This window comes from Xenopus laevis, chromosome 9_10L (genome assembly GCF_017654675.1).
Source record: "Xenopus laevis strain J_2021 chromosome 9_10L, Xenopus_laevis_v10.1, whole genome shotgun sequence".
NCBI classification, from domain to species: Eukaryota; Metazoa; Chordata; class Amphibia; order Anura; family Pipidae; genus Xenopus; species Xenopus laevis.
The window spans coordinates 30,147,365-30,169,418 of NC_054387.1; the positions used below are offsets into that span (position 1 = coordinate 30,147,365).

At 41.4% G+C, this 22,054-nt stretch overlaps 1 protein-coding gene across 1 annotated transcript in view; it reads right to left on the minus strand.

Moving 5' to 3' along the window:
- The window catches only part of LOC108701790 (carbonic anhydrase-related protein 10), a 178,369-nt gene that overhangs the window by 9,401 nt on the left and 146,914 nt on the right, over positions 1-22,054 (minus strand). The window contains exon 7 of the mRNA XM_041576218.1: positions 21,686-21,840. Coding sequence (XP_041432152.1) covers positions 21,686-21,840 — 155 coding nt within the window. The remainder of the gene's footprint in view (positions 1-21,685; positions 21,841-22,054) is intronic.

Genomic DNA, 22,054 nt, shown 5'->3' on the forward strand with positions numbered 1-22,054 from the left:
ATAGTTGTACAAGTCACAGAATATTATGGCTAATCATATCCTTCAAATTGGGTCACTAAAAAAGGACAATATAATTCCCACTCCTGTAATTCCCCATAAAGTTCAGTTGTTTTCAGTTTATATCCAAAACATTTTCTCATAACAATGCTTTATTTATTTTCAGGGTGGTATGGGATCCCTTACCCAGATACCCATTATCCAGATATCTCCAAATTACAGGGAGGCCACCCCCCATAGAATAGATTTTTTTTTCTCTGTAATAATAAAACAGTACCTTGTACTTAAAGGGCAAGTCAACCAACAAAAAAAAATCTGTATAATAAAAGAAAACACAATTTCAGTATGCATGTGTTATCATTTTTTTAAAGTTATTTGTAAGTACAATTGACATGTCTATTAATCAGCTGCCTTGTCTTACATTATATCAATAGTCTGAGCCACCAGGGCAGAGAATAGACAGGGACAGACACTGCTCTCAAAAGCAATACACATACAACCTATACAAATGTATAATGTAAACTTGTTAAGAATTAGGTTTTCTTTTATTAGGCAACATTTTAACATTCCATTTCAAGTTAAGCTGGCAAAACAATCCTACTGGGTTCATTATTATTATTATTATAATAATAATAATGTTTAAATGTTTATCAGTTTACCAGATATGATGACCAAAATTATGCATAGATATTTTATCTGGAAACCTTCGGGTCCCAAGCATTCCTTATAACGGATCCCATACTTATGCCTTTCTTCTGAAAAACCACCCTGGCATATTATCAACATGTACTTCCAGGAAATTAAGTGATGCACATTTTATCTTAATCTTTATTTGAAATTGCATTAACATTTTCTAAAGAGCTTAACCCCCTACTACATAAGGGACTTATTTATCAAAATTCAGATTTGTGTAATTTTAAGGGGATTTCAACCATGACTAAACGCACATATTTAAAAAGCTCAAATGTTTCCTTATTTTTATATCAAAATCCAAATATAAAAAGCATGAACGAATAAAAATGCAGAACCAATACAAATGCAAATAACTTAAAATTGTTGTTTTCAGAAGAATTTTTGTGTCATTGCAAGCAAAAAAAATACAGAAAACCTCTAAAACGTTGAATTAAATAAATATTTTACAATTTGATACCTCCCACTGACTTCTAAACGACTGTATCAGCTTTTACATACCGAAGTTTTGTATTAGGTTTTTGTGGTTTTTACACTAAATAAACAAGGAAAATCGTGGTTTTATGGGCAGATTTATTAAAATGTGACAGTTTACAACTGAAAAACTCATCCATTTTCTATTCATTCCTATGGGATTTTTAGAAGTGTATTTATTAGTGGGTGAAAAGTTAGAGTTCACCTGTGTTTATAACAAACAAATAGAAATAGGTGAGTTTTTCTGTGGTAAACTAATCTTACATTTTGATAAATCTGCCCCTTAGAGCAATTAATTAAATGCACATTTTAGTGCTAAAAAGTTTGTTTTATGGAAACAAAAAAGATATGAACATTAATAAATCAGGTATTTTCCTCATACTAAGCCCCACACATTACTACATATCCATATATATATATATATATATATATATATATATATATATATATATATATATATATATATATATATATATATATATATATATATATATATATATATCTATATATATATATATATATATATCCAGGGTTGGATTGGAATGGCGGGACACAGGGGAAAAACCTGCTGCCCTGGCCCTCATGGGCCCCAGTTCCCCAGTTGCCCAGCCGGGCCAACTCGGCCAGGCGCCCTAGGCAACCTGGCCGGCACCGGCTGAGTGCACACTTGATTGCGCATGCGTGAAACTGCGATTCAGCGTGCATGTGCGAAACTGCGATCGAGCGCATATACGCTAAGCGTCGTGCGCAGTTATGCAAAAAGCACCAGCACCAGTCAGGGAGAGACGGGACCGGACATGGGGTAGGTGACAGAGCAGGTACGTGCCTGGCTCCTCCCCCCCGGTTTTGCACCCTAGGCACGTGCCTACTCTGCCTACCCCTATTTCCGGCCCTGGTCTGAATACACAGAGCCAGGTTGTGCAATGGAACAAACAGAAACCAGCTATTTATTTAGAATTCTTGTGCCAATAGTGACGTCCACACATCTGCACATGTGACAGCATGTTCCCTGACTCCACAACAGATGGGTCAGAGAACACGTGCCGGTCTCCTAAAGCCTTGTGCCAGCTGTTTCATCATCTATTTTTTATTTTTTTTATTTACCATAACTTTAGTGAGTGCCAGGGAAGTTGATATATATGCTACATTAGAATGTGTCTGACTTCTTTGAGCATCTATATGCAATTCTGCCCTAATGGAGTAGTGCTACACTATTAACCGTCAGAATCCTTCTCCCCGATGCCAATGACATGCAGGGAGAACTGACTTGAAAAACTATTTTCCATGCTGGGACGATTTGTTCCGGATCAGAATATAAACTATAGCAATTGTTAAATAGAAAACCACTGGTAATGTTTTACCAAGCAGTAACTTTCATTACAGGACCTGTTGTTGTTATTATTATCATGTATTTATATAGCTCCAACATATTGCGAAGCACTGTAAAGTAAATGTAATTATACAACTAAATTACATGAATTCTATACATAGAACATATGGAGTTACATACATCACAATCAATACCGGTACAAAAGGAGAGGAAGGCCCTATGCAAAAGAGCTTACACTCTAAAGGGAAGGGAGTAATACACAAGGTGTGGGAGTGGGCAATCGAATTAAGTGGGTGAGAAATGTGGTACTGTTTGTGGTGTTGCGTTTGGTAGTTAAGCAGAGTGAGGGTAGGCTTCTCGAAAGAAGTGTATTTTAAGAGATTTCTTGAAAGCAGAAAGGTTGGGAGAAAGTCGGACAGAACGTGGGAGAGAGTTCCAGAGGAGGGGTGCAGCCCTTGCAAAGTCTTGAATGCGAGCATGTGAGGAGGTAATGAGAGAAGAGTTGAGTAGCAGGTCAGTAGAGGAGCATAGTAAGCGTTGGGTGAGTATATAGAGATGAGTTCAGAGATGTAGGGTGGGGCAGAGTTATGAAGTGCTTTGCATGTCAGGGTCATTTGAATTTGATTCTGAAACGTATCGGAAGCCAGTGCAGGGATTGACAGAATGGCGTGGCAGAGGAGGAACGGTTGCTGTTGTGTATGAGCCTCGCAGCAGTGTTCATTATGGACTGGAGAGGTGACAGTCTCTGAAGGGGAAGGCCAATTAAAAGAGAGTTACAGTAGTCTAGACTTGATATGACGAGAGAGTGAATAAGAATTTTGGTAGCATCTTGGGTGATAAATGATCGTATTTTGGATATGTTCCTTAGGTGGAAATAACATGATTTAATAAGTGACTGGATATGGGGAGTGAATGACAGGGCAGAATCTAGGATAACCCCAAGGCACCGGGCCGTGAGAGAGGGGGTGATAGTGGAATTGTTAGCTATGATGGATACTTCCGGGATGTTACTGGAGTTAGTTGGAGGAAAGAACCATTTCAGTTTGAGAGGTTAAATTTAAAGGTAGTGGTGCGACATCCAGGTAGAGATAGGGGACAGGCAGGAGGAGTCGTGAGTTCGGAGTTCTGGGTTGAGATCAGGAGATGAGAGATAGATCTGAGTATCGTCATCAAAGAGGTGGTAGTGGAAACCATATGAGTTGATTAATTTGCAGAGGAAGGAAGTATAGAGGGAGATAGTAAGGGTCCCAAGACTGAAGGAACGATTGGTGATGTAAGAAGAGAACCAGGACAGGGCTGTCTCACGAAGGCCAAGTGAATGGAGGGACTGGAGGAGGAGAGGGTGATCTACAGTGTCAAATGCAGCTGAGAGATCAAGCAGTATTAGTAGTGAGAAATGATTGTTGGCTTTAGCGGTTAAAAGGTTATTAGTTAGTCGAGTCAGGGCAGTTTCAGTGGAGTGTTGTGGCTTAAAACCAGATTGTAGGGGGTCTAGTAGGTTATTGTAAGAGAGGAATGAGGTTAGTCGGTTGTAGACTAGGTGCTCAAGCAGTTTAGAGATGAAAGGTAGCAGAGAGATAGGTCGGAGGTTGTCAAGATTGGAGGAATCAAGAGAGGGTTTCAGAATGGGGGGTGACAGAATGAGGGTGACAAGAGCATGTTTTAGTTGAGAAGGAAACAGTCCAGTTGAGAGTGAGAGATTAAATAGTTGAGTTAAGGCTTTGATTAGATTGCAGAGAAGTTTGAGGGACTTGGATCAAGCGGGCAGGTGGTAAGGTAAGAAGAGGCCAAAAGCTTATCCAAAATGCACAGATACTGGATCTTTTTGTAATTTGGCTCTCCATACCTTAAGTCTACTATAAAATTATTTAGGATCAAGTACAAGGTACAGGTATTGGACCTGTTATTCAGAATGCTTGGGACCTGGGGTCTTCCGGATAATGGATCTTTCAGTAATTTCAATCTGCATACCTTAAATCTACTAGAAAATCATATAAACATTAATTAAACCCAAAAGTCTGTTTTTGCTTTCAATAAGGATTAATTATGTCTTAATGCAAGGTACAGTACAGGGTATTATTAAAGAGAAAAAGGAAATCGGTAAAAAATTGGATTATTTGGATAAAATGAAGCCTATGGGAGGTGGACATTCCGTAATTTGGAGCTTTCTGGATAACTGGTTTCCGGATAACAGATCCCATACTTGTATATTATATACCAGTGCTGTCCAATTTATATGGTACAGAGGGCCAGAATTATTCTAATCTACATGGTGGAGGGCCGATAATGGAAGCCAGTGTTAGCCACTCCCTGTTTTTAGACCACACCCACTTTAAACCACACCCATGTAACTGCAAGCCAATGTTCACATTAAAAGCACACCAAAAAAACAGATGGTTGGTGCTCACTGAAGGGATCAGGGCTGTAACTAGGGGTAGGCAGCTGTCTAGGACGCCATCATTGAGGGGCGCACTTTTAATGGTTTTTTTTTTTTCAAGCGTTTATTTAATCATTTGTTTCAGTAATCATGGTCACTCAGTCCGGTGGATCAGATTTATTTTTGCCAGTAGCCATCCATTATACTGCCCCCCCCATACCTGTACCAGCAAGCTCAGCAGCCATCCATCATACAGCCCTCCTGCAGCCATCATATTGCCTCCAATCTTTACCTTTGGCAAAGGTAAAGATTGGAGGCAATATGATGGATGGCTGCTGAGCTTACTGGTACAGGTATGGGGGGGCAGTATAATGGATGGCTACTGGCACTGGTATGGGGGGGCAGTATGATGGATGGCTACTGGCACGGGTATGGGGGGACAGTATGATGGATGACTACTGGCACAGGTATGGGGGGGCAGTATGATGGATGGCTGCTGGGCTTGCTGGTACAGGTACGGAGGGGCAGTATGATGAATGGCTGCTGGGCTTGCTGGTACAGGTACAGGGGGCAGTAATATAAATGAAAAAGTGTTGTACATTTTCTTGTTTTCTTTATTTAAAAACCATCATGGTAAGGAGGTAAATGGTAATGCAGGACAGGGTGCACTGATTGAAGCTCTTGCCTAGGGTGCCAAACTACCTTGGCCCGGCACCGTCAGGGATGCCACTCATGTGAAAGTCATATTAAGACATACCCTTAAATCCATATGCCTCCTCTTCCCCTGTATAATACAGTACCCCAGCATATGATTAAAAACCTTAGGGCCCCTAACAACAATTTTCAAATGTTAACATACCCCCAGAACAAATACCAGGCTTATGTTCCATTGGGATCATAGGTCAGGCAGATTATAGCAAACACAGGGAGCATAGGGAAGTCAGAACAGAGCAGGATACAGGAAAATCAGGACCAGTCTAATATGTACTACATACAGTGACACAGTGCTGGTGCCCCATTAGCATTTTGAATAAGGTGTGAACAGTACAGGCCTTTAGGATATAAACGATAGAGGTTTCACAAGTGTGAACAATGCAGGAGGATCACAGGTGTGAACAATAGAGGGGATTAGTCTGAATTTGATTAAACAATGCAGGGGCCAGTTAATCTCTGTAGTGATACCTTTTAAATCTTACAAATGGTAAACAGACACAGCAGGCAGACTTTGATATGGAGGGCCACATAAGGGAGGGGGGTCGCGGGCCGCCAGTTGGACAGCCATGTTATATAATATTAAATATTATGTTGCAGATGATGTATACAAAGATAGATAGAGGGCCTTACTGAGCCATAAGTGATGGTGTAATTTCAATAAACATTTTTAACCTTTTTGGCTTTCAGACCAAGGTTTTATAATGTGTTATGTAGCAATGGCTAAATAACTGATAGATTCTAAAACCTTGGTCAAAAAGCCAAAAATTGTAAAGATTACATTGGTAAAAAATTTGTGATTTGACTTTGTAATCTAGCATTTTCCGAACTGTGAACGGTGAGTGAGCTTTATATGGAGAAACAAACCCCTTAATAAAAAAAGCCCGACCCTCCTCCCTCCCAGCCTAGCTGCTACCATGGCAGCCATCTTCCGGGTCTTCCGTAATCTGAGAATGAGACCGACGGAGCAGCGCATGCACAGTTTGAGCAATTTCCCGGTTTGCGACAACTGCGCATGCAACAAAATGGACAGAAATTGCAGAAGTGCTGGAAGATGGCTGCCATGAACTCAGATTCCTGAATCTACACCAAGGGTAAATAAAAGTTAGGAGCATTTGCCAGGGGTAGCAGCTGGCTGGGGGTGAGGAGAGAGGGGGGTCTACATGGGGTAAGGGGTAGGGTTTTTTTTTTTTTTTAATAAGGGGTTTGTTTCTCCATGAAGTGAACAGATTTGAGCAGAGTTCTGATGTTTTCCCCAGCAAATATATTTATCTGAATTACAAAATCATCTTTGCACTGTCAGCGCTGCTACTGCTTGATGTTAGTGTAAACTATCATTAATGCTAAAAATTACTGCAGTATTACAAACTCTGTAATTAGCAGCATACACAACTGTGATTGAAATAAAGAGCAGTCAAGAATGAAAATGCTCTCATTGTATTTCCAAGTGGAGCGTTCCTTAACCCTCCTCCGTTTCTAAACTGATACTGTCGTTTAGAATGAATGAATAGCTGAGAGACAAAAGATAACAGTTTGTTATATATAGTTCTATTAACTGATGGCTTTTGAACAAAGGGGTTCCAGCTAGGTTTCCCCCAGATTCTGGAATGGGGTTAGGAAATCAAAAATAGATTCCATTAAAGAAGAAAGAGTTGGCGTTTTCTAAAGTACTTTCTGTTGCATGAATGCTGATGATATTGTATACATTTTATACATTAAGCGGGATTTGCCATTCAGACCCTCCAGTTGTTGGTGTATTCCATTTCTAATTGTTTTCTATGGGGTTTCTTAATAATTTTAACAATCGGGCATCGTGAATATGTACGGATTTAAACTTTTGTTCCTGCAAATCTTATTTGTGCTTGTGTTTCTAATACTTCCCCAATGATGGCAACTGTACAGAAATTAAGGTTTGTTGTCATTTATTTTAGGCACAAAATATTTCCTGTCTGTGTATATTTAAAGGGGTGGTTCACCTTTGAGAAAACTTTGAGTATATTACAGATTGTCCAATCCCTCGCAACTTTGCAACTGGTCCTTATTATTTATATTTTATCGTTTTTCAGTTATTTGCCTTGTTCTTTTTATCGCTTTCAAATGGGGTCACTGACCCCAGCTAAAAAAGATAATGCTCTGTAAGGCTACAAATGTGTTGTTATTGCTACTTTTTATTACTCATCTTGCTATTCAGGTCATCTCCTATTCATATTACAGTGTTGTTAAGGGTAATTTAGACCCTACCAACCAGATTGCTGAAACTGCAAACTGGAGAGCTGCCGAAGCAAAAGCTAACTAACTAAAAAAAAAAAAACCCCACAAATAATAAAAAACAATTGCAAAGTGTCTCAAGATATCAGTCTCTACATCATACTAAAAGTTAACTCGAGGTGAACAACCCCTTTACAGCTGATTGGGTACTGCCATATTAAGTCACTGTTGTATATAAATACTAAAAAGGGTTTCACTAACTTTCTTTATTAAATTGTTTCGTAAAACTACAGTGCACACAAGGGTAAAATTAATCGTAGAAGGGAGAAGAGAGGAAAGAACCTTGCTTTGTGACTGGAAATGCCTTCAACGGTTAAAAACCATACCTTAAATGGAACACTTCAGTCTTATATTTTGCAACAGGAGGTACATTACTCCCTGTGTTATCATTATGCCAGAACTTTACGAAAAAAAAATAAACCATGGTATCTGGTCTCAAACCCACAGATCTTTACAATGTGACCAATCAGTTAAGACTGCTCAGGACATACAGTAAAGAGAAGTTGAACAAAGCTTGAACTTCGTTAACCAGCATAGAAACACATGGTCCACTAAGAGGCTGTCTCCTGATTATTTATATACAACATAGAAGGGAGAAGAGAGGAAAGAACCTTGCTTTGTGACTGGAAATGCCTTCAACGGTTAAAAACCAACCCTCACCTCTGTAGACCATATATTGATTCTTTCAGCGACCAACTTTTTCATTCACCATTCACCATTTACTTGCCTTTTGAGAAAGCTGTGGTGAAACGCGCGTCAGGGCAAGATTTGACTCTTGATCTTATTTTAATTACTTCACTTTGGTGAACAAAAATTGCACTTTTTAAACGAATAGGAACTCTTCCTTAACTGTTTCTTAAATCTGTTTTCTCTCCATGAACTGAATGGTCTGCGGTTTTTTAGGGTTAAATAGCCTCTCTTTTTAGACAGAAAAGACTAACTAACGAGACCGCAGCCCTTCAGTTTCTGCCTTCTCCCACTTTGTGGTGCTCCTAGGGACTTAGAAAAAATATAACTAGAAATCTTGGGAGCAACTCCACCAACTATCTTTTTTCACAATTCCTCTCTTATCCTCAAGGAGCGGTTGGGTTAATTTGCAACTGAGTAGCACTGTTTTAAATCTACTCATCAACTTTTTTATTAATAGCACCAGTCACTTTTCTATATTACTACCTCAATTATCACGATACAAATGATGTAAGAGGTCCTTTATCAACTATTGGAGCACAGGCACTTTATAAAGTATATCAATGAATTATAATTCTCTCTTTAACATAAATACTAGGAATTGTTAAATTAATTAATATTAGAGTTTTTTTAGAATCAACAATTGATAAAATATACACAGAGTCGGTGTAGCGACAATCAATATTTTATTGGTTGTATTTATTTAAGCACTGTGCTTTACGTTTTCGGTATAAGTTGAGGAATTTTATATACTTCCACTAACTGAATGGTGAATGAAAAAGTTGGTCGCTGAAAGAATCAATATATGGTCTACAGAGGTGAGGGTTGGTTTTTAACTTAATTGAAGGCATTTCCAGTCACAAAGCAAGGTTCTTTCCTCTCTTCTCCCTTCTATGTTGTATATAAATAATCAGGAGACAGCCTCTTAGTGGACCATGTGTTTCTATGCTGGTTACCGAAGTTCAAGTTTTGTTCAACTTCTCTTTACTGTATGTCCTGAGCAGCCTTAGCTGATTGGTCACATTGTAAAGATCTGTGGGTTTGAGACCAGATACCATGGTTTATTTTTTTTTCGTAAAGTTCTGGCATAATGATAACACAGGGAGTAATGTACCTCCTGTTGCAAAATATAAGACTGAAGTGTTCCATTTAAGGTATGGAGATCCAAGTTACGGAACAACCACTTATCCAGGAATCCCCAGGTCCCGAGCACTCTGGATAATAGATCCCATACCTGTATAGGGACTAATGTACCCCGTATTGTGAAATAAAAGTATTTTTTAAACCACTGTGGCGTTCCATGCCTATATATGGCACAAGGCCATGGCTCCTCAGTAATATAAGGATATTACAAAATGTCTAAAAGAGAAAAGAGAAGGAAGCGCATATTTGCTAGCGAAAGAGCTCAGCACTTGCGAATGTTCCACCATTTCGCCTGGCGAATTTTCACTGACGCAAACGATTGTTAAAATCATCAACGTGAGAACTCTCCAGTACATTACCCTTTTTGCCAGAGTCTGCTTCACCAGGGTTTTACATCTTCTTTACATCAATCTTTTGTCAGTGACATCATATACTGTATGCCGAAAAGTCATAAAAAAGATTTTCACATTTTAAAGTGGGATTATGTTTAAAAGTTGTAACGGTTAAATATATTTTCAGCAAAAATTTTCTTTTAACCATTTAAAGGTCCTGTACATTTTTAATAATAAGTCGCCACTTTCAGCAATTTCACCAACATCACTATTAAAGACATAAATATGACCTCTATGTACCCGCCCTATTTAAATTGACGTAAGTGTTTTAACAAAGTTGCGCTAGGAAGAAAATAACGCTATTCACTTAGAAATGCTCACCCTGACGAATTTCCGTCTGCATAGTTTGTCTGCCGAGACTTAACTTTGCATTTTGATGAATAAGCAAAAGCGATGCAAAGTTGCTTGCACTGGCAAAAATGTGCCCTTTAGTAAATTTCCACCCAAAGACTAATTACGGTTTGTTTTAATAGTCAATTTTTTAGACATGTAAACTACCTAACCTTCATTATATTTGTAAGTACATTCTGCTTGGGAAAAGGCACACCTACAACATACAGTTGAAAAATGTCAGTAAATGGCAGTTCGGATTGAATACGTTTTAGGTTTGTCGATTATTTTACTTCATTCCTTCGACAGAAATAGAAATGTGATTCTTTTTACCTGAAAATATGTTTCCGCTTACTTGAGCTTAACCTAGTTCTGCTGGTAATCACATGGAGAGAGTGTTCAGTGACCCTCTATGGACTCTGTTGTTAGTGGCACTGAGCACAATGCCTACTGATGCATAAATTAATAACCAGAAGATTGAGTGCAAGAGGGCTGTACACTTTGTACTTTACGTGTGACTTACAAAATTGACTTTTCCTGAATTTTGATATTTGGTTCTAACTGCAAAAAATAATGATGATAGCACAGATACGTGTTTATTTAATTAGTAGCAAACCAATTCACTGAGCTCAGGCAACAATAATAATGCTTTTCAACATCACACATTTGGATATAAATTTGGATTTCTAGGAGACAGTAAGACTTATTTGCAAATGCAATACAATGTACTGCATTCCATGTTATTAACCCCCAGTGCAGATTTATTTCCAGAAATCCAGAATTAAAGATGTACACTAAATTGCCTCCATCAGGCACAAGATGCAGACTGTAACTCTGTGAGTCCAATGGAACCCTGTGGTTAAAGGGGTGCTTCACCTCTAATTTAAATTTTAGTATGTTATAGAATGGCCAGTGCTAAGCAACTTTTCAATTGACCATTTTTTTTAAATAGTTTCTGAATTATTTGCCTTCTTCTGACTCTTTTAAGCTTTCATATGGGAGGGTCAGCTACAAAACAAAAAGTTACACATCGTCATTGCTACTTTTTATTACTAGGGATGTCGCGGACTGTTCGCCGGCCAACTTGTTCGCGCGAACATCGACTGTTCGCGCTCGCCGAATGTTCGCGAACGTCGCGCGACGTTGCCATTTTGGGTTCGCCTTAGCTGGCGCTTTTTTTTGCCCTCTCACCCCAGACCAGCAGATACATGGCAGCCAATCAGGAAGCTCTCCCTCCTGGACCACCCCCACACCCCCTGGACCACTCCCCTTCCATATATAAACTGAAGCCCTGCAGCGTTTTTTCATTCTGCCTGTGTGTGCTTGGAAGAGCTAGTGTAGGGAGAGAGCTGTTAGTGATTTGAGGGACAGTTGATAGTAAGTTTGCTGGCTAGTAATCTACTTGATACTGCTCTGTATTGGAGGGACAGAACTCTGCAGGGATTTGAGGGACATTTTAGGTTAGGTAGCTTTGCTGGCTAGTAATCTACCTTCTACTGCAGTGCTCTGTATGTAGCTGCTGTGGGCACTGATCTCTTCTGATCTCATCTGCTGAGCTGACTGCTTAATAACCCAATAGTCCTTGTAAGGACTGCTTTTATTTTCTTTTTTGTTTTTTTACTTTGCTACTATAAGAGCCCAGTGCTATTAGTCTAGCTGTGTTGGGGAGTGGGACTGGTGTGCTACTGTGCTGCTCCTAGTAGTTCAGCAGCACCAACCCGAGTAATTTTTTTTTTTAATATACATATATATTTTTTTTATTTTACTTATCTTACTGTTCTTTAACGTGTCCAGTGCTGTTTGCTGTTCTTCATAGTAGTGCACCAATAGTAGTGCACTTGCAGGCATTATTTGCCCAGTGTGTTCTTCAAACAACTGCCATCTAGCTGTGTGAGCTTTTTCACATTCTGTCTAAATATCAATAATAATACCGTCTCCAGAAACACCACCCGAGTGACGTTTTTCAAGCAGCAATAATATATTCCGTATCCACTGCTGTAGTAGTGTATACGTTGACCTTGTAGCCATTGTTTGCCCAGTGTGTTCTTCAAACAACTGCCATCTAGCTGTGTGAGCTTTTTCACATTCTGTCTAAATATCAATAATAAAACCGTCTCCAGAAACACCACCCGAGTGACGTTTTTCAAGCAGCAATAATATATTCTGTATCCACTGCTGTAGTAGTGTATATGTTGACCTTGTAGCCATTGTTTGCCCAGTGTGTTCTTCAAACAACTGCCATCTAGCTGTGTGAGCTTTTTCACATTCTGTCTAAATATCAATAATAATACCGTCTCCAGAAACACCACCTGAGGGACGTTTTTCAAGCAGCAATAATATATTCCGTATCCACTGCTGTAGTGTATACGTTGACCTTGCAGGCATTGTTTCAATTTGTTTGCCCAGTGTGTTCTTCATTTTCAAACAACTGCCATCTAGCTGTGTGAGCTTTTTCACAATCTGTCTAAATATCAATAATAATACCGTCTCCAGAAACACCACCTGAGTTGTTGTTGTTGTTTGAAAAATAATGCCAGGCAAAGGCAGGCCGCCACGCAGAGGCACTAGGGGCCGTGCTGCTATGCTATCCTGTGGCCCTAGGAAATTGCCCAGTTTTAATAAGGCAATGACCCTGAACTCCCAAAATGCTGAAGAGGTAGTTGACTGGCTTACACAGCACACCCCATCCTCTACCGTTTCTAACTTTACCACAACATCCTCATCCTCCACTGCTATGGGCACCCCACGTAACACTTCCTCCACCACCGGCGCCCCTTCTTCACTGGAGTCAGAGGAGTTATTTACACATGAGTTTTTTGAACTGAGTGATGCGCAACCATTATTGGCAGAAGAAGATGAAGGAGATGAGGACGTTACACCAGATTTAATTCTGGCAGAGAACACAACAGAGATGGACATAATGAGTGATGAGGAGGTCCCCGCTGCTGCTTCCTTCTGTGAGCTGTTAGAAGAAATTGATGCATCTGAGGAGAATGATGATGAGGAGATTGATGTTTTGTGGGTGCCCAGTAGAAGAGAGCAAGAGGAGGATAGTTCAGATGGAGAGACGGAGAGTCAGAGAGGCAGGAGGAGAATAAGACTTAGAAGAAGCAGGGAGGACAGCTCGCAGGGAACAGTAGGGCAACAACATGTATCGGCACCTGTGGTCAGCCGGCCAACGCACCCGCCATTGCCGCCAACGCCGCCAACTTCTACTGTTACCGCCAGATTGCCAGCTTCAAAAAGGTCAGCAGTGTGGGATTTTTTTAATGTGTGTGCCTCTGACAAAAGCGTTGTAATTTGCAATGAGTGCAGTCAGAAACTGAGTCTTGGGAAGCCCAACAGCCACATAGGTACAACTTCTATGCGAAGGCACATGAACGGCAAGCACAAAGCACTTTGGGAGCAACACCTCAAAGGCAACAGACAAACTAAAAGCCACCCTCCTTCTGGTCCAGCATCTTACTGCTCTACCTCTGCTGTCCTTGACCCGTCTGAACCACCCTCCACTCCGCCTTCCACCTTGACCACCAGTTCCCATTCCCAGTCATCTGCCCCCAGCCAAGTTTCTGTGAGGGCCATGTTTGAGCGTAAGAAGCCAATGTCTGCGAGTCACCCCCTTGCCCGGCGTCTGACAGCTGGCTTGTCTGCACTCTTAGCCCGCCAGCTTTTACCATACCAGCTGGTGGACTCTGAGGCCTTCCGCAAATTTGTAGCAATTGGGACACCGCAGTGGAAGGTACCCAGCCGCAATTTTTTTTCAAAAAAGGGAATACCACACCTGTACCACCATGTGCAGAGCCAAGTCACCACATCTCTGTCACTTAGTGTTGGGCCAAAGGTCCATATGACTACTGACGCATGGTCCTCCAAGCATGGTGAGGGCAGGTATGTCACCTACACTGCCCACTGGGTGAACTTGGTAATGGCTGGGAAGCAGGGAATGTGTGGCTCAACAACAGTAACAGTGGAGTTGGTGTCACCGCCACGGATTGCACGCGGTTCTGCCACCACCTCTACTCCTCCTTCGCTCTCTACCTCGTCTTCTTCCTCTTCTTCCTCCTCTGCTGCTGGGTCCTCCTCCTCCACACCTGTGCACCCCCAGCTCCCCCTAGGCTATTCGACGTGCCAGGTACGCCGTTGTCATGCTGTCTTGGGGATGACGTGCCTGGAAAGCAGAAACCATACCGGATCTGTACTCCTGTCATCTCTGCAGTCACAGGCCGATCGGTGGCTGACCCCACACCAACTGAAGATCGGAAAAGTGGTGTGTGACAACGGAAGCAATCTGTTGGCAGCACTGAGACTGGGCAATTTAACACATGTGCCCTGCATGGCACATGTTCTGAATTTAATAGTCCAACGTTTTGTCTCGAAGTACCCAGGATTCCAGGACGTTCTCAGGCAGTCCAGGAAGGTGTCGGCCCATTTCAGACGTTCCTACACAGCCATGGCACGCCTTGCTGACATTCAGCAGCGGTACAACATGCCAGTCAGGCGTTTAATTTGCGACAGCCAGACTCGCTGGAATTCAACGCTCCTCATGTTGGAACGTCTGCTGCAACAACAAAGAGCCGTCAATGAATACCTGTTTGAACTGGGTGGTAGGACTGGATCTGCAGAGCTGGGGATTTTTTTCCCACGTTACTGGGTGCTTATGCGCGATGCCTGCAGGCTCATGCGCCCTTTTGAAGAGGTTACAAACATGGTCAGTCGCACCGAAGGCACCATCAGCGACCTAATACCCTTTGCTTTCTTCCTGGAGCGTGCCGTGCGACGAGTGACAGATGAGGCTGTAGACCAGCATGACGAGGAGCAGGAAGCGCACGATTTCTGGTCGGAATCACCAGAACGAGCCCAGGCACCTGCTGCAACGCAGGGAGAGGTGTCAGAAGTGGAGTCAGAGGAGGAAGGTGGCTTTGTGGAGGAGGAGGACCAACAGGAGCAGGCTTCCCAGGGGGCTTGTGGTGACCTTTTGGGGACCCCTGGTCTTGTACGTGGCTGGGGGGAGGAGACCGTGGATGACGTAGTCCTTGATAACGAGGAAGCGGAGATGGATACCTCTGCATCCAACCTTGTGAAAATGGGGTCTTTCATGCTGTCATGCCTGTTGAAGGACCCCCGTATCAAGAGGCTTAAGGAGAAGGACCTGTACTGGGTCGCAACGCTACTAGACCCTCGGTACAAGCATAAAGTGGCAGAAATGTTACCAACGTACCACAAGTCCGAAAGGATGCTGCATTTACAAACCAGCCTGCAAAACATGTTGTACAATGCTTTTAAGGGTGATGTCACTTCAGGAACTCATCAACATTCCAGGGGCAGAGGTGCCAGTAATCCTGCCACGAGCGAACCTGCAAGGACAAAGCACTTTGGCCACTCTGTAACGTCAGACATGCAAATGTTTTTCAGTCCAAGGCAGCGCCAGAACCCTTCTGGATCCACCCTCAAAGAACGCCTCGACCGGCAGGTAGCGGACTACCTGGCATTAACTGCAGATATCGACACTCTGAGGAGCGATGAACCCCTGGACTACTGGGTGCGCAGGCTTGATCTGTGGCCAGAGCTGTCACAATTTGCCATGAACCTCTTGTCTGGCCCCGCCTCAAGTGTCCTCTCAGAAAGAACCTTCAGTGCAGCAGGAGGGATTGTAACTGAGAAGAGAACTCGCCTAGGTCACAAAAGTGTGGATTACCTGACCTTTATTAAAATGAACGAGGCGTGGATCTCGGAGGGTTACTGCACGCCGGAAGACTTGTTCTGACTCCCCATGCAGCTGTCCTTCTCTGCACGCCTCATGACTCCACACACAGCTGTCCTTTAGCGTCCTCCTCCCTCCGCCACCGTTACAAACTAGGGTGCAAACCCTACTGGTTTCATTTGAATCCAGGTAAATCCTGAGTTTTTCTGGCCTCTGTGCTTCAGTGGCTGCAACCAAAAAAATTAATATTTTCAGCATTTATATGGCATATTTTTTCTGGCCTCTGTGCTTCAGTGGCTGCGACAACATTTTTTTATATTTTCAGCATTTATATGGCATATTTTTTCTGGCCTCTGTGCTGCAGTGGCTGCGACAAAAAAAATGAATATTTTCAGCATTTATATGGCATATTTTTTCTGGCCTCTGTGCTTCAGTGGCTGCGACAAAATTTTTTTATATTTTCAGCATTTATATGGCATATTTTTTCTGGCCTCTGTGCTTCAGTGGCTGCGACAATTTTTTTATATTTTCAGCATTTATATGGCATATTTTTTCTGGCCTCTGTGCTGCAGTGGCTGCGACAAAAAAAAATGACTATTTTCAGCATTTATATGGCATATTTTTTCTGGCCTCTGTGCTTCAGTGGCTGCGACAAAAAAAAATTACTATTTTTAGCATTTATATGGCATATTTTTTCTGGCCTCTGTGCTTCAGTGGCTGCGACAAAAAAAAATTCATATTTTCAGCATTTATATGGCATATTTTTTCTGGCCTCTGTGCTTCAGTGGCTGCGACAAAAAAAACATAATTTTTCAGGAAAGTACACATGCCTAATTTTTCAGGGTTCTGCAACAGTGGCAAAATCGCATCTTTTATGGTCACCGCAGGTGATCAATAAAGTAGACCAAAACTGGGCCCACACTGCAGAATCAGTGTTTTTTGGTTCACTTCACTGTACATTGAATTACCTCTGCCTGACCGTGCGCACAAGCACGGTGACTGCTAAACACACCACTACAGAAATATTGCCACCAACAGGACGAACATCCTGGAGGTGACAAGCTCAACTAGTAATTAACAACTATTATTTGCTCACTTGACGGTATCATTCATGAAAGCTCTCTGCGTTTTTTTGCGTTGCAGTAAGCGCCGCGTTTCGTCTTTGCGTATGAACAGGCTGTAACCTTTACACGACTTGATTGGCATGTAGACGCCGGACGTTTTAAAGCAGTTTATTACTCAGGTTTAGAAATGTAGTGTGATTTCTGCCCTTTACAGCACAAAACGCAGCGCTGTGTCAACAATGTATTTTTCCGATACATTTTTGCCCTTGATCCCCCTCTGGCATGCCACTGTCCAGGTCGTTGCACCCTTTAAACAACTTTAAAATCATTTTTCTGGCCAGAAATGTCTTTTTTAGCTTTTAAAATTCGCCTTCCCATTGAAGTCTATGGGGTTCGTGACGTTCGCGAACCGTTCGCATTTTTGACGCAAGTTCGCGAATATGTTCGCGAACTTTTTTTCCGACGTTCGCTACATCCCTATTTATTACCCCTCTTTCTGTTTGGGCCCTAGGGTAAACAACTCAAAAACTACAGATAATAAACAAACCAATTGCAAATTATCTTGCAATACCACTACATCATGCTAAAAGTTAAAGGTGAGCAACCCCTTTAATGCCTGTCATTGGCAGGTAGTAAGCATGGGGTCCCATTACTCCTTGTGTCCATTGGTACTCCCTAGCTTGCATGTCTGAATGCAGCACAAGCAAAATTGCAGGGTTAAATTCATGATATTCACTCTGGTATTTGCACTCCAGACCTGCATCTATAGGTGTTAATCAAGAACAAAAAACATGGTAGTTACATGACTTTGCATCTTATTAATGAGGCTTTTTGCCATAAATTGCTACTAGCCTCATTTTTTAAATTCATTTTGATCATACAGATGCAGCCAGTGTCATCATATATTTGATTAAATATTTACTGGGATAACCTGATAGTCTGTAAACAAGGTGCAAAGTTTGCTTACTGATCTAATCACCAGCTATTATCAGCAGGTGCATTTCACTAGTTATCATCTTGGTTGATAAGGGTTACTGCACTGGAGAAAATGAGGTGCCCTTATGGCTTATGAGGGTATGTCTGTCTACTGTGGGCATGACTGTGTATAGGCACAGTCAGTATTGTTTAACATTAAATCACTAACAATCAGGATAACTGAAGTGAGCATTTCGCATTCAAAATAAATTCTTAAATGAGTTACATACCCTATATAAAACTGACTCATTTCTAGCTTTGCCAACCAGAAACATACTTACAGAGGCAAGAATATTCACCAGTGAGAATGCAAAATGTTCCTTCCATATGCAAGAGAATTCAGCCAGTGCAAATGCTGGTTACCAACACTGGCATTTTGATAGGTTAATTATTTTTATGATATTACACTGTAATCAAACATTAGGATAAATGGCACAATTACAGGTTTTTTTTCTTTGATTAAAGCCTCCATCTCCAGCTGAAGGAACAAAAGTCTAAGTAGATGCACACAAACCAGGTGGGATTCTAATTCCACTGCTGGCACTGGAGAACTGGGGAAAATGTCATTGTACAATATTGCTTTAAGTATACGATATTGATGTTACTGGACTGAAGCTCCTAGCATGCTGAAACCATTGGTAAAATGTTAGTATATACTATCATTTGTGGTATAGTACAATTTGGATAAAGTTGAGTTAAGCAAATGTAGTTTGACACAAATGGAGATTCCACCTAGTTATGATCTTACTTATTAGCAAACCTACTGAATGGTAGGTAAGGCAACAAGTTAAAATTGGAACAGAAAAAGAAAAGGCGCTCCAGAATGTCAATATAAATATAAACAGCTCATCAAGTTCATCTAGTGTTCCATGTGCACCAGCCCCAGGCTCGCGACAATTTTAATGCACTGCTTTTTTTGAGAAGCAGATTTTTCGGTGGCAATTTTTTTGTTGCAGTTTCATGGCGAAATGCGGAAATTTGCCGCAAACCCATTCCTGACAAATTTATTCACCCATCACTAGAGATGTCACTTTTAACTTCTACTAATATAGTTATTTACTTTTTTGGCCCTGTGGATTCTTTTGAGTGCCGGATAGCCCTGTTTTTTTTCAGTCTGTACATAAAGGCTCAGGCCCGGATTTGTGGCGAGGCCACATAGGCCCGGGACTAGGGCGGCACATTTTTGGGGGTGGCATGCCGCTCTGTGGGGAGCCTGTGCTCCGGCGCTCGCACGCTGGCGCTTTTGCGTGTGGTAGTGCGGCGGGCGCTAGGACAGCGCGGATCGCACGGCCTATGGGCGCCCGCCCAGTGAATCCGGTGCTATAAAGGCTACAAGTTTAAAACAAAATGACTAATGGCTAAGTGTGGTAAATGATTATAGCCGTACTGAAATAACATTAAGCATTGCCACACTTCTGGAAAACTCTTTCCATATTGGCCCAGAAGAAGACCCTCCCTCATTTAAATCTGGATAGTGGGCAGATGTATACCTGGGGTAATAACTCGTAGCAAGCAATCAAAGATCAGCTTTTTTTTCAACCAGCTACAGCCTACAGGTAGACTATAAAAAAAACAAAATTTAATTGGCTGTATTTGGTTACTGCCTGAGTTAAGATTTTCCCAGTGTTCATACATGAACCCTCAAATCTGCATCTTGCGTGGATATTTAGCAGTTAATATTAATACGTGCTAACTTATTTCAGAACCTACCAACACACTCTTAAGCCATCAAAATCACTGTATGCGTGGCACTCATTGTTAGGCGGATTGGTGCCCTTTTGCCTTGAGTTCTGGTATTTTGTTATTGGTCTTTCTGCCAGAGCTACATATACTGAAGTGTACAAAGGGTTTCAAGACATTGCAAGTGTTAAAAAGAGAACAAGAAAGAGAAAGAACTGACCCATGTATTTGCACCCTCCCATCAAAGCATTTCCACAAGCTTGTATTTATACACCATTAAAACTTAACTTTTATTACTGATAAATAAGATAAAAAAAATCCAGTGATAATTAAAACATGGTTAGGACCGGGGAGATGGATTAACTTGGAGTAGTGGGCTGGTGGTACGGATAAGTTGTAAATGTATGCTAGTGGAAAAAAAACTCTGTTTAAACACTATTCAGGAATAAATATGGGGGTAATCGAGGTAGTAGACTACATGCAATGTTATACAACACAAATCGCCCCCTTAGAAGCACATAAGCCAAAGGGTCAGTGGGGCCTAAATCGGTGGGGTTGTGTAAGTCGCTCACTTAGTTGGCACCCCCGATGTGTACAACATTAGTATGGGTAGAGGTGCTGCTAATTGTTGGAGAGGCAGGCTTGGTAAATCCCAGAGCTTGCATCTCTATTGGAACAACCCCCGTTGTGCAGCCCTTGGTCAGCCAACCCCTTCACCCACAGCACAACCCTCCCAATTGGCGGATATCCACTCTGATATGAGTGTTGAAGCTTCCACCTGAAGCAGTACCTTGTAAACTAACCCCTTCACCCACAGCGTAGCCCCCCCAATTGGCAAAGCTGCCTTAAGTTACAATTGGCAAAAGCTGCCTTTAATTACAAGAAGGTGGCGGTTGCAGAGAGTTATAGTTGCAGGTTGCGTGCTGCTATGCAGAGAGTTGTAGTTGCAGGTTGCGTACTGCTATGCAAAATTAGTGGGAAATGCCTGTAAAAACACTTCCATACCAACCCCTTCACCCACCACACCATGCCCTCCCAGTAAGTGGTGTCAGCCCCTTATTTTTGTCAGTTCCCGCACCCTGCCTAACCAATTTTAAAATTAATAGAGCGCCTGACGCGCGTTTCACCCGCTTTTTCCGAAGTCGTCCGAAATTGCCTCACAAGGAAACTTTGGGCAACTTTGGAAAACTAATCGCTGCGTGTGATTAGCGCCAGCGGTTTTTTTTTTTTCATTTTAGCCAGCGCAGAGTGAGGGAAGGCGTTTGGGGAGATTGGTCGCCACAAAGACGAAGCTATTAGTCGCCAGGCGACCAAATCTCCACAAAATGCCCAGTTTGGCCTTACCCTTAAGCTACCTGAATGCATACCCTTATTTCAGATCAGAAGCCTCAGATACCCTATCCCATTTCATTCCTGGGTAGAGCAATGTCAGAACACTTCTCTATTTTCCTTCTGAAAGTATATCTCTTTGACTGTAAAGTAACAGGAACTGACCAGCAGTTGCTGTCATTGTTACAAAAATCTAATTGGCACTTAATAAAAACTAAAATATCTTAAACAAAAAAAAAAACAAAAAAAAAAAAAAAACGTATGTGAATTGCTAATATGCTTAGAACAACACCCTAAGCAATTTTATATGAAATAATTTTTATATAAGCTTCACTTATCCATTACATAAATATGCTATAACTGCAAAACGGGGCTCTGCAAATATTAAAATATGGGGGCTGAATTTCCGTTGCTAATTTCTAACATATAATAAAGTTACATTGGGAAAACTAGGCTGTGTAATTGATTAGTACTAACACAGTAATAAGATAATTACATAAGGTCTATGTAACTTATTACATAGTCTCAATGTCTTACCTGCATTCGAGTAATGTAGATAGGTTTGTTCATAATAATCCAGCTCGCTGTCTCATAACACGGTGGAATAGTCATTGACCCATCATAGGTAATGAAACTTGAGGTCTCTGGATAAATATCTTCTATGTTAAGCCCTTGTAGTAAATATGCATCATCTGAAGACACATCATGAAGAAAAATGTTAAATCAGGATAAATTGGAGAAAAAAAAAATCGTTTGCTAATAATGCAAAGATACAAAATACATGCAATTTAAATATAAACCCACACAAAGCATCTTATCTCCTCCATCTGCATGCTGATGACTCAATAGTTTTTATTTTAGGAAATATTCCCCCCTACCCACATCATTTTTCCCATTATTAAAAGC